The sequence below is a fragment of the Tachypleus tridentatus genome, chromosome 10, assembly GCF_004210375.1.
Source record: "Tachypleus tridentatus isolate NWPU-2018 chromosome 10, ASM421037v1, whole genome shotgun sequence".
In the NCBI taxonomy this organism is placed as follows: domain Eukaryota; kingdom Metazoa; phylum Arthropoda; class Merostomata; order Xiphosura; family Limulidae; genus Tachypleus; species Tachypleus tridentatus.
This window is the reverse complement of record NC_134834.1, coordinates 192249855-192263323: the sequence shown is the minus strand read 5'-3', so window position 1 is coordinate 192263323 and position 13469 is coordinate 192249855. Positions and strand designations below refer to the sequence as shown.

The window sequence follows — 13469 nt, the reverse complement described above, 5'->3', positions numbered from 1 at the left end:
TATTGTTCAGGTCTAGGAGCAATGTGTAAATAATGTTCAGGACTAGGAGCAATGTGTAAATAATGTTCAAAACTAGGAGTAATGTGTAAATAATGTTCAGGACTAAAAGCAATGTGTAAATAATGTTCAGGACTAGGAGCAATGTGTAAATAATGCTCAGGACTAGGAGCATTATGTAAATAATGTTCAAAACTAGGAGCAATGTGTAAATAATATGCAGGACTAGGAGCAATGTGTAAATAATGCTCAGGACTAGGAGCAATGTGTAAATAATGTTCAGGACTAGAAGTAATGTGTAAAAAATGTTCAGGACTAAGAGCAATGTGTAAATAATGTTCAGAACTAGGAGCAATGTGTAAATAATTTTCAGGACTAGAAGTATTGTGTAAATAATGTTCAGGACTTGGAGCAATGTGAAAAAAATGTTCAGGAGTAGGAGCAATGTGTAAATATTGTTCAGGACTAGAAGCAATGTGTAAATACTGTTCAGGACTAGGAGCAATGTGTAAATAATATGCAGGACTAAAAGCAATGTGTAAATAATGCTCAGGACTATAAGCAATGTGTAAATAATGTTCAGGACTAGGAGCAATGTGTAAATATTGTTCAGGACTAGGAGTAATGTGTAAATATTGTTCAGGACTAGGAGCAATGTGTAAATAATGTTCAGGACTAGGAGCAACGTGAAAATAATGTTCAGGTCTAGGAGCGATGTGTAAATAATGCTCAGGACTAGGAGCAATATGTAAATAATATGCAGGACTAGGAGCAATGTGTAAATAATGTTCAGGAGTAAGAGTAATGTGTAAATAATGTTCAGAACTAGGAGCAATGTGTAAGTATTGTTCAGGACTAGGAGCAATGTGTAAATAGAATGCAGAACTAAGAGCAATGTGTAAATAATGTTCAGAACTAGGAGTAATGTGTAAATAATGTTCAGGACTAGGAGCAATGTGTAAATAATGTTCTGGACTAGGAGCAATATGTAAATAATGTTCAGGACTAGGAGCATTGTGTAAATAATGTTCAGGACTAGGAGTAATGTGTAAATATTGTTCAAGACTAGGAGCAATGTGTAAATAATGCTCAGGACTAGGAGCATTATGTAAATAATGTTCAGGACTAGGAGCAATGTGTAAATAATATGCAGGACTAGGAGCAATGTGTAAATAATGTTCAGGACTAGAAGTAATGTGTAAAAAATGTTCAGGACTAAGAGCAATGTGTAAATAATGTTTAGAACTAGGAGCAATGTGTAAATAATTCTCAGGACTAGAAGTAATGTGTAAATAATATGCAGAACTATGAGCAATGTGTAAATATTGTTCAGGACTATGAGCAATGTGTAAATAATGTTCAGGACTAGGAGCAATGTGTAAATATTGTTCAGGACTAGGAGTAATGTGTAAATATTGTTCAGGACTAGAAGCAATGCGTAAATAATGTTCAAAACTAAGAGCAACGTGAAAATAATGTTCAGGTCTAGGAGCAATGTGTAAATAATGCTCAGGACTAGGAGCAATATGTAAATAATATGCAGGACTAGGAGCAATGTGTAAATAATTTTCAGGAGTAAGAGTAATGTGTAAATAATATGCAAAACTAGGAGTAATGTGTAAATAATGTTCAGGACTAGGAGTAATGTGTAAATAATGTTCAGAACTAGGAGCAATGTGTAAATAATGTTCAGGACTAGGAGCAATGTGTAAATAATATGCAGGACTAGGAGCAATGTGTAAATAATGCGCAGGACTAGGAGCAATGTGTAAATAATGCTCAAGACTAGGAGCATTATGTAAATAATGTTCAGGACTAGGAGCAATGTGTAAATAGAATGCAGAACTAAGAGCAATGTGTAAATAATGTTCAGGACTAGGAGCAATGTGTAAATAATGTTCAGAACTAGGATTAATGTGTAAATAAAGTTCAGGACTAGGAGCAATGTGTAAATAATGTTCAGGACTAGGAGCAATGTGTAAATATTGTTCAGGACTAGGAGCAATGTGTAAATAATGCTCAGGACAAGGAGCAATATGTAAGTAATGTTCAGGACTAGGAGCAATGTGTAAATAATGCTCAGGACTAGGAGCAATGTGTAAATAATGTTCAGGACTAGGAGCAATGTGTAAATAATGCTCAGGATTTGGAGCAATGTGTAAATAATGTTCAGGACTAGGAGCAATGTGTATATAATGTTCATGACTAGGAGTAATGTGTAAATAATGTTCAGGACTAGGAGCAATGTGTAAATAATGTTAAGGACTAAAAGGAATGTGTAAATAATGTTCAGGACTAGGAGCAATGTGTAAATATATTTTCAGGACGAGAAGAAATGTGTAAATAATGTTCAGGACTAGGAGCAATGTGTAAATAATGTTCAGGACTAGGAGCAATGTATAAATAATGCTCAGGACTAGGAGCATTATGTAAATAATGTTCAGGACTAGGAGCAATGTGTAAATAATATGCAGGACTAAGAGCAATGTGTAAATAATGCTCAGGACTAGGAGCAATGTGTAAATAATGTTCAGGACTAGGAGTAATGTGTAAATAATGCTCAGGACTAGGAGCAATGTGTAAATAATGTTCAGGACTAGGAGTAATGTGTAAATAATGTTCAGGGCTAGGAGCAATGTGTAAATAATGTCCAGGACTAAAAGCAATGTGTAAATATTGTTCAGGATTAGGAGCAATGTGTAAATAATGTTCAGGATTAGGAGCAATGTGTAAATAATGCTCAAAACTAGGAACAATATGTAAATAATGTTCAAAACTAGGAGCAATGTGTAAGTAATATGCAGGACTAGGAGCAGTGTGTAAATAATGCTCAGGACTAAAAGCAATGTGTAAATAATGTTCAGGACTAGGAGTAATGTGTAAATAATGTTCAGGACTAAAAGCAATGTGTAAATAATGTTCAGGACTAGGAGCAATGTGTAAATATTGTTCAGGACTAGGAGCAATATGTAAATAATGTTCAGGACTAGGAGCAATGTGTAAATATTGTTCAGGTCTAGGAGCAATGTGTAAATAATGTTCAGGATTAGGAGTAATGTGTAAATAATGTTCAAAACTAGGAGCAATGTGTAAATAATGTTCAGGACTAAAAGCAATGTGTAAATAATGTTCAGGACTAGGAGCAATGTGTAAATAATGCTCAGGACTAGGAGCAATGTGTAAATAATGCTCAGGACTGGGAGCATTATGTAAATAATGTTCAAGACTAGGAGCAATGTGTAAATAATATGCAGGACTAGGAGCAAAGTGTAAATAATGCTCAGGACTAGGAGCAATGTGTAAATAATATTCAGGAATAGGAGTAATGTGTAAATAATGTTCAGGACTAGGAGCAATGTGTAAATAATGTTCAAAACTAGGAGCAATGTGTAAATAATGTTCAGGACTAGGAGTAAAGTGTAAATATTGTTCAGGACTAGGAGCAATGTGTAAATAATGCTCAGGACTAGGAGCATTATGTAAATAATGTTCAGGACTAGAAGCAATGTGTAAATAATGTTCAGGACTAGAAGTAATGTGTAAAAAATGTTCAGGACTAAGAGCAATGTGTAAATAATGTTCAGAACTAGGAGCAATGTGTAAATAATTTTCAGGACTAGAAGTAATGTGTAAATAATGTTCAGGACTAGGAGCAATGTGAAAAAAATGTTCAGGAGTAGGAGCAACGTGAAAATAATGTTCAGGTCTAGGAGCAATAAGTAAATAATGCTCAGGACTAAGAGCAATATGTAAATAATATGCAGGACTAGGAGCAATGTGTAAATAATGTTCAGGAGTAAGAGTAATGTATAAATAATGTTCAGGACTAGGAGCAATGTGTAAGTATTGTTCAGGACTTGGAGCAATGTGTAAATAATATGCAAAACTAAAAGCAATGTGTAAATAATGCTCAGGACTAGGAGCAATGTGTAAATAATGTTCAGGATTAGGAGTAATGTGTAAATAATGTTCAGAACTAGGAGCAATGTGTAAATAATGTTCAGGACTAAGAGGAATGTGTAAATAATATGCAGGACTAGGAGCAATGTGTAAATAATGCTCAGGACTAGGAGCAATGTGTAAATAATGCTCAAGACTAGGAGCATTATGTAAATAATGTTCACGACTAGGAGCAATGTGTAAATAGAATGCAGAACTAAGAGCAATGTGTAAATAATGTTCAGGACTAGGAGCAATGTGTAAATAATGTTCAGGACTAGGAGCAATGTGTAAATAATATGCAAAACTAAGAGCAATGTGTAAATAATATGCAGGACTAGGAGCAATGTGTAAATAATGCTCAGGACTAGGAGCAATGTGTAAATAATGCTCAAGACTAGGAGCATTATGTAAATAATGTTCAGGACTAGGAGCAATGTGTAAATAGAATACAGAACTAAGAGCAATGTGTAAATAATGTTCAGGACTAGGAGCAATGTGTAAATAATGTTCAGGACTAGGAGCAATGTGTAAATAATATGCAAAACTAAGAGCAATGTGTAAATAATGCTCAGGACTAGGAGCAATGTGTAAATAATGTTCAGGACTAGGAGCAATGTGTAAATAATGTTCAGGACTAGGAGCAATGTGTAAATATTGTTCAGGACTAGGAGCAATGTGTAAATATAGTTCAGGACTAGGAGCAATGTGTAAATAATGCTGAGGACAAGGAGCAATATGTAAATAATGCTCAGGACTAGGAGCAATGTGTAAATAATGTTCAGGACTAGGAGCAATGTGCAAATAATATGCAAAACTAAGAGCAATGTGTAAATAATGCTCAGGACTAGGAGCAATGTGTAAATAATGTTCAGGACTAGGAGCAATGTGTAAAAATAATGTTCAGGACTAGGAGCAATGTGTAAATATTGTTTCAGGACTAGGAGCAATGTAAATATTGTTCAGGACTAGGAGCAATGTGTAAATAATGCTCAGGACAAGGAGCAATATGTAAATAATGTTCAGGATTAGGAGCAATGTGAAAATAATGCTCAGGACTAGGAGCAATGTGTAAATAATGTTCAGGACTAGGAGCAATGTGTAAATAATGCTCAGGACTAGGAGCAATGTGTAAATAATGTTCAGGACTAGGAGCAATGTGTAAATAATGTTCAGGACTAGGAGCAATGTGTAAATAACGTTCAGGACTAGGAGCAATGTATAAATAATGCTCAGGACTAGGAGCATTATGTAAATAATGTTCAGGACTAAAAGCAATGTGTTAATAATATGCAGGACTAACAATGTGTAAATAATGCTCAGGACCAGGAGCAATGTAAATAATGTTCAGGACTAGGAGTAATGTGTAAATAATGCCCAGGACTAGGAGCAATGTGTAAATAATGTTCAGGACTAGGAGTAATGTGTAAATAATGTTCAGGACTAGGAGCAATGTGTAAATAATGTCCAGGACTAGGAGCAATGTGTAAATATTGTTCAGGACTAGGAGCAATATGTAAATAATGCTCAAAACTAGGAACAATATGTAAATAATGTTCAGGACTAGGAGCAATGTGTAAGTAATATGCAGGACTAGGAGCAATGTGTAAATATTGTTCAGGACTATATGTAATGTGTAAATAATATGCAGGACTAGGAGCAATGTGTAATTAATGTTCAGGACTAGGAGCAATGTGTAAATAATGTCCAGGACTAGGAGCAATGTGTAAATATTGTTCAGGACTAGGAGCAATGTGTAAATAATGTTCAGGATTAGGAGCAATGTGTAAATAATGCTCAAAACTAGGAACAATGTGTAAATAATGTTCAGGACTAGGAGGAATGTGTAAGTAATATGCAGGACTAGAAGCAATGTGTAAATATTGTTCAAGACTAGGAGCAATGTGTAAATATTGTTCAAGAGTAGGAGTAATGTGTAAATAATATGCAGGACTAGGAGCAATGTGTAAATAATGTTCAGGACTAGGAGCAATGTGTAAATAATATGCAGGACTAGGAGCAATGTTTAAATAATGCTCAGGACTAAAAGCAATGTGTAAATATTGTTCAGGACTAGGAGCAATGTGTAAATAATGTTCAGGACTAGAAGTAATGTGTAAAAAATGTTCAGGACTAAGAGCAATGTGTAAATAATGTTCAGAACTAGGAGCAATGTGTAAATAATTTTCAGGACTAGAAGTAATGTGTAAATAATATGCAGGACTAGGAGCAATGTGTAAAATAATGCCCAGGACTATGAGCAATGTGTAATAATGTTCAGGACTAGGATAATGTAAATAATCAGGACTAGGGAGCAATGTAAATAATGTTCAGGACTAGGAGCAATGTGTTAATAATATGCAGGACTAACAATGTGTAAATAATGCTCAGGACTAGGAGCAATGTGTAAATAATGTTCAGGACTAGGAGTAATGTGTAAATAATGCTCAGTACAAGGAGCAATGTGTAAATAATGTTCAGGACTAGGAGTAATGTGTAAATAATGTTCAGGACTAGGAGCAATGTGTAAATAATGTCCAGGACTAGGAGCAATGTGTAAATATTGTTCAGGACTAGGAGCAATGTGTAAATAATGTTCAGGATTAGGAGCAATGTGTAAATAATGTTCAAACTAGGAACAATATGTAAATAATGTTCAGGACTAGGAGCAATGTGTAATATGCAGGACTAGGAGCAATGTGTAAATATTGTTCAGGACTAGGAGTAATGTGTAAATAATATGCAGGACTAGGAGCAATGTGTAAATAATGTTCAGGACTAGGAGCAATGTGTAAATAATATGCAGGACTAGGAGCAATGTGTAAATAATGTCCAGGACTAGAAGCAATGTGTAAATATTGTTCAGGACTAGGAGCAATGTGTAAATATTGTTCAGGACTAGGAGCAATGTGTAAATAATGTTCAGGATTAGGAGCAATGTGTATATAATGCTCAAAACTAGGAACAATATGTAAATAATGTTCAGGACTAGGAGCAATGTGTAAGTAATATGCAGGACTAGAAGCAATGTGTAAATATTGTTCAAGACTAGGAGCAATGTGTAAATATTGTTCAGGACTAGGAGTAATGTGTAAATAATATGCAGGACTAGGAGCAATGTGTAAATAATGTTCAGGACTAGGAGCAATGTGTAAATAATATGCAGGACTAGGAGCAATGTGTAAATAATGCTCAGGACTAAAAGCAATGTGTAAATATTGTTCAGGACTAGGAGCAATGTGTAAATAATGTTCAGGACTAGGAGCAATATGTAAATAATGTTCAGGACTAGGAGCAATGTGTAAATAATATGCAGGACTAGGCGCAATGTGTAAATATTGTTCAGGACTAGGAGCAATGTGTAAATATTGTTCAGGACTAGGAGCAATGTGTAAATATTGCTCAGGACTAAATGTATTCAAATCAATATTAAATCTCAAACCTTACCAAGAAAGTTTGATATTTATCTTTAAAAACATCTTGTTAACTAGCGCCACCTAATGCATTGATTTCAATAATCGATATTTCCAAATCACTCTAATAATACATAATACAAAGACAAATCACTCAGTCGGTCACGTAATTGTTAAGAACTTACAGATAGGTGGCTTCTTCCCCTACACAATCACAGTTCACTTCAAGACTGAATAACATAAGATTGTCTATTATATCAGACCAATGACGCCTGAGAACACGACAACATGCTATACAGAAGTTTCAGGCTGCTGGTTTTTACCTCCGCATATTAAACCTCAGTTGAGTTGAAGACAATGTTTAATGAATATCAGAGGTAGAATTTTTTGACAAACTATATATAATTTCAATTTTATATTTAACTTTGTGAATTTGAAACAACCGAGTCCACAAATATATTTTATTTGTGTTGTATTCTCGACGTCAGGTTAATTTAATATTATAAATGCTTCCAATATTTTATAGTAAGTTCCTGTTTTGAAGACACCAACTTTTATGACTTTGTTTTTTATCCAAAAAAATTGATATCGTGATATTTACTCTTAATTGTTTGTTGGGAATTTTGCGGAAAGCTACTCGAGGGCTATCTGCGCTAACAATCCCTAGTTTATCAGTGTAAGGCTAAAGGGAAAGCAGCTGGTCATCGCCACCCACCGCCAACTCTTGGGCTACTCTTTTACCAACGAATAGTGGAATTGGCTGTCACATTATAACGCCCCCACCGCTGAAAGAGCGAGCATGTTTGGTGCAACTGAGATTCGAACCCGCGACCTTCGGCTTACGAGTCGAGCGCCTTAACCACCTGGCCATGCTGAGCCTTTACTATCCATCTCTTGGTCATATGTTTGTTTGTTTACATGCAGAAAAATAATTAATACGTTTATTTATGCGTCAGCTGACTGCATCTTTTATTAAACATTTTATAAGTTTTGTTTCTTTTAAAATCCTAGGTTTATTCCTTGCTCAAAATCATTTTCCACCAGTTCTCAGTCAAGAATAATATTCTATGTGGCGACAGTTATAATATTCTACCATTAGTTATACATGATAAAATGCCCTCCTGTGGCTCAGCGGCATGTCTGCGGACTTACAACGCTAAAAACGGGGTTTCGATATCCGTGATGGTCAGAGCACGGATAGCCCATTGTATAGTTTTATGCTTGACTTAAAACAACAGCAACAACAACATGATAGAGCAAAATGAATTAATATCCTACGTTTTGTATGATCAGTTACAATATTCTACTAGTAGATATACGTAATAAAAAAGAAAATGAATTAATATCCTACGTTTATGTGGCGATCAGTTACAATATTCTACTAGTAGATATACGTAATAAAAAGAAAATGAATTAATATCCTACGTTTTGTGGCGATCAGTTACAATATTCTACTAGTAGATATACGTAATAAAAGAAAATGAATTAATATCCTACGTTTTGTGGCGATCAGTTACAATATTCTACTAGTAGATATACGTAATAAAAGAAAATGAATTAATATCCTACGTTTTTGTGGCGATCAGTTACAATATTCTACTAGTAGATATACGTAATAAAAGAAAATGAATTAATATCCTACGTTTTTGTGGCGATCAGTTACAATATTCTACTAGTAGATATACGTAATAAAAGAAAATGAATTAATATCCTACGTTTATGTGGCGACCAGTTACAATATTCTACTTGTAGATATACGTAATAAAAGAAAATGAATTAATATCCTACGTTTTTGTGGCGATCAGTTACAATATTCTACTAGTAGATATACGTAATAAAAGAAAATGAATTAATATCCTACGTTTTGTGGCGATCAGTTACAATATTCTACTAGTAGATATACGTAATAAAAGAAAATGAATTAATATCCTACGTTTTTGTGGCGATCAGTTACAATATTCTACTAGTAGTTATACGTAATAAAAGAAAATGAATTAATATCCTACGTTTTTGTGGCGATCAGTTACAATATTCTACTAGTAGTTATACGTAATAAAAGAAAATGAATTAATATCCCACGTTTTGTGGCGATCAGTTACAATATTCTACTAGTAGATATACGTAATAAAAGAAAATGAATTAATATCCTACGTTTTGTGCGATCAGTTACAATATTCTACTCAGTAGTTATACGTAATAAAAGAAAATGAATTAATATCCTACGTTTTTGTGGCGATCAGTTACAATATTCTACTAGTAGATATACGTAATAAAAGAAAATGAATTAATATCCTACGTTTTTGTGGCGATCAGTTACAATATTCTACTAGTAGATATACGTAATAAAAGAAAATGAATTAATATCCTACGTTTTGTGGCGATCAGTTACAATATTCTACTAGTAGTTATACGTAATAAAAGAAAATGAATTAATATCCTACGTTTTGTGGCGATCAGTTACAATATTCTACTAGTAGATATACGTAATAAAAGAAAATGAATTAATATCCCACGTTTTTGTGGCGATCAGTTACAATATTCTACTAGTAGATATACGTAATAAAAGAAAATGAATTAATATCCTACGTTTTTGTGGCGATCAGTTACAATATTCTACTAGTAGTTATACGTAATAAAAGAAAATGAATTAATATCCTACGTTTTTGTGGCGATCAGTTACAATATTCTACTAGTAGTTATACGTAATAAAAGAAAATGAATTAATATCCTACGTTTTTGTGGCGATCAGTTACAATATTCTACTAGTAGTTATACGTAATAAAAGAAAATGAATTAATATCCTACGTTTTTGTGGCGATCAGTTACAATATTCTACTAGTAGATATACGTAATAAAAGAAAATGAATTAATATCCTACGTTTATGTGGCGACCAGGCTCATCTTCAACTAGTTGCCTAGCTATGTCTTTACACGTACTACGGGCATCTTCCGGCATCTTATCGTCAGACTCCCAGTATCTGCTGGCTGAGTGGGCGTACATGGCCGCTGGGGTAGCATGAGTGACCCTGGTTGTTGTTACTAGTCCAGTCGCCTTACCTAACGAGGGTTAATCGGGCATTTTCATTTAAGAATCTCAGTTCATTCTGAGAGCTGTAATCTGATTTTTATTGGCGATAATAAATAGATGTTTTATAAGTTTCGTTGACGGGAGCGTCAGAGTCATTCAAATGTGAAACCGATACGTCACAAACATAGTTCGTTTTGAATTTCACGCAAAGTTACTCGAGGGCTATCTGCGCTAGCCGTTCCTAACTTAGCAGCATAAGACTAGAGGAAGGCAGCTAGTCATCACCACCTACCGCCAACTCTTGGGCTACTCTTTTGCCAACGAATAGTGGGATTGACCGTAACATTATTACGCCCCACGACTGGCACAAAGATAGATCTGTTATTTTCACCTGAAGTAGGTTACAACGAATTAAGTTCCTTATACTCCGAAGAAACTGATTAATTATGTTTTATAGAGTGGAAAGTTGTTACAAGCTGTCTTAACTAATTAGAAAAGACTAACTTCCATTTTTTAAAACACAGATGAAACCAGAACTCGAATGAACATTCTGTTCGATGTTTGCCGCGATTAAACACTGAGTTCCCGCGTTTTAAATATTTAACTTTATAGCCAATTAACCAAGAGTTGGTAAGATAGTTTATGTATAACCCTTTATTTTTGTATGTGTTGCTTACGGCGGATCTAATAATGCTATTGTCGCTCTTGTTAAATTTGAACTACTGGCTAAAAAAGAAATGCAGCCAGATAGCAGCACCCACAATCCACGTTAAGGGATCGAGTGTATCTATTGCAGTGGTTTCCAACCAGCGGTGGTCGCACCCCAGGGGTGCGAGATAACTTGTTTTGGCCACCTTCACCTTTATTCTTAAATAAATAACTACTGTGAGGGGTGCGAGAACGTATTAAAATTTTTAGGGTGCGGGGCATAAAAAAAAGGTTGGGAAACCCTGATCTATTGTAACAGTTTAAATTGGGTGGAATAAAACTCGACTCGTCAGCTCCGAAATCCAGAACTCCATGGAGCCAACTTGTGCTTCCGTATTTCACTGTAAGAATTGTAAACAAATCGTTAGAAAGGGTTTTATACAACCGTCAGAAAGTCCTTGAAGAAGACACTAAGAATAATTCCTTCTGAACCAGAACTAGTTTCCCACGCCCCGTGATTCTCCTTGGTGAAACACTGTGCAATTAAATTATTGTGTATTTTTGAATTTAAAAATCAAACGTACAAACCAAAACTAACTTCAATGATTGAATATTTCAAACTTGTATTTCAAATATCTTGTTTCAAACAGACTTTGATTCTGCTAAGTAAAGGTAATCTTCTTTAGAGACGCGTGCAACTCCTACCTTCTTGTTGGGCCCAGTCCGTCAAGCAAGGGATTCTAGAAGTGATGCTAGACAAGCAGTTCTCGTAAAGTCCGCTGTCATCCAGACCTAACGTTTCGTAACGACTTTTCACCCCACTCAACAAGGCAGTGGCACACGCAGAGTCCCCTACTTGACTGTCAATGTTGTATGTCTGTAAACCCGAGAAAAAAACAACCAGTTAAAACCAAGAGGATCAAAAGCTTCTGCAAGATTTCTAAACAAGTTTGTACTTTCTGCAAACAGAGACACGTTAATAAATACAGTAAGTATTGTATTCAAGACCAGACTACTCGGACTTAAGCAGTCCGTTTACTACTGCTAACTTAACGATTTTTCGAGATTGTCAGCTAATATTAATTTAATACCAAAAGCGTAGAAAACTATAATTAGCTCAGTATTTTTTTTTAGTTCAAGAGTTAAGTACAATATCTATTTCTTTTATATTTGTTCTCCAGAAGGAATATAATGGAATTGTGCATAATTTACATCGTAAAGATGTACCTTCAAACCTAGTTTAGGTTCATCTCAGCTTTACTTAAGCAATGTGGAAGTAAACTCTCTTCTTTTCTATGCAGAGGACTCCACTACGGTAATATTAACTTTTATGAACTATACGCCCGGCGTGGCCAGGTGGTTAGGGTGCTCGACTCTTTCCCCAGTGGCACAACGTCATATCTGCGAATTTATGTCACTGGACACCAGGTTTCGATATTGGTGATGGGCAGAGCACATATATCTCTATGTAGATTTGTGCTTATTAACAAAGACGTCCTCAAGAGGACATCTTTCTTCCCTATCTTTTTTTTGAAAATGTAATTATTTAACACCACTGAACAACATTAGAATGAAATTAAATTAACCACTGGAAGTAGGCTCACCCCTGAATCCACCAACATCAGACCTCTGCCATAGACATGTTCAGTATTTCAGGTGACCCTCATATACCCTTCCTCATTTGCATTTAAGCTCTATTTTGGGCCTTATTAAACAAAGTTAGAAATTGGGTCATGCCGTGTCCTTAGTTCTATTCAAAGAGGAGAAGGTGTCCTCCTTCTTCGTAAAAGAGTTACTTGGTCTGATATCGTTCCCAACCTAATATCTTAGTAAATAAACTTATTGTTACAAAATATCCTTTCATCAATATTGCATTATATCAATGAGAATTATATCCTCACACTTCAGAAGACTTTAGCAGACGTTCCCTGAACGTTATATTAGGCACTGCACAAGGTGTCTTAGAATGGAAACATTTTGACCTGAAATCGTCCTCCCTGCTCCCCAGGAAGAAGAGAAAAAAGACTGCTATTATTACAGTTTTCCAGTTCTCTATATTTATTTTATTATATTTTAGTAGCCCTAATGATTGACGAAATGAAATGTTTTTTGTCAAGACATATCCACATCCCTTCACTGGGAGTATTGATGGAAGGATTTGGAGAAAATTATCCATATATCTAATCATCTTGGGCAGAGCTTCAGAACTCTCCAAGGCCTCACAAAGGAGTTTTGTGGCTTCGGTGGAACTTAAGAGTGTTATGAAAATATTTAGAAACAGTTGTTTCAGCAGCAGTGGATTGGTTGACTCCAAACCGAAGAGACGAGCATTAGCTAAAACAAAAGACTGAATGAGAAGTGGATTCTGAGGAAAACTTCTATTTGTGAACTGCAACTACTTCACTTTGTGTTCTTTACGTTTATAAGCCTGTTCCGTTAGTAAC

At 35.1% G+C, this 13469-nt stretch overlaps 1 protein-coding gene across 1 annotated transcript in view; it reads right to left on the bottom strand.

The window, feature by feature from the left end:
* LOC143227854 (alkaline phosphatase, tissue-nonspecific isozyme-like) overlaps positions 1-11860 on the bottom strand; it is a 42138-nt gene extending 30278 nt beyond the window's left edge. Inside the window, exons 1-2 of the mRNA XM_076459203.1 lie at positions 11731-11860; positions 10228-10406 (exon numbers count right to left, since the gene is read on the bottom strand). Coding sequence (XP_076315318.1) covers positions 10228-10350 — 123 coding nt within the window. The 5' untranslated portion in view covers positions 10351-10406; positions 11731-11860. The remainder of the gene's footprint in view (positions 1-10227; positions 10407-11730) is intronic.
* Positions 11861-13469: the final 1609 nt, after the last annotated feature.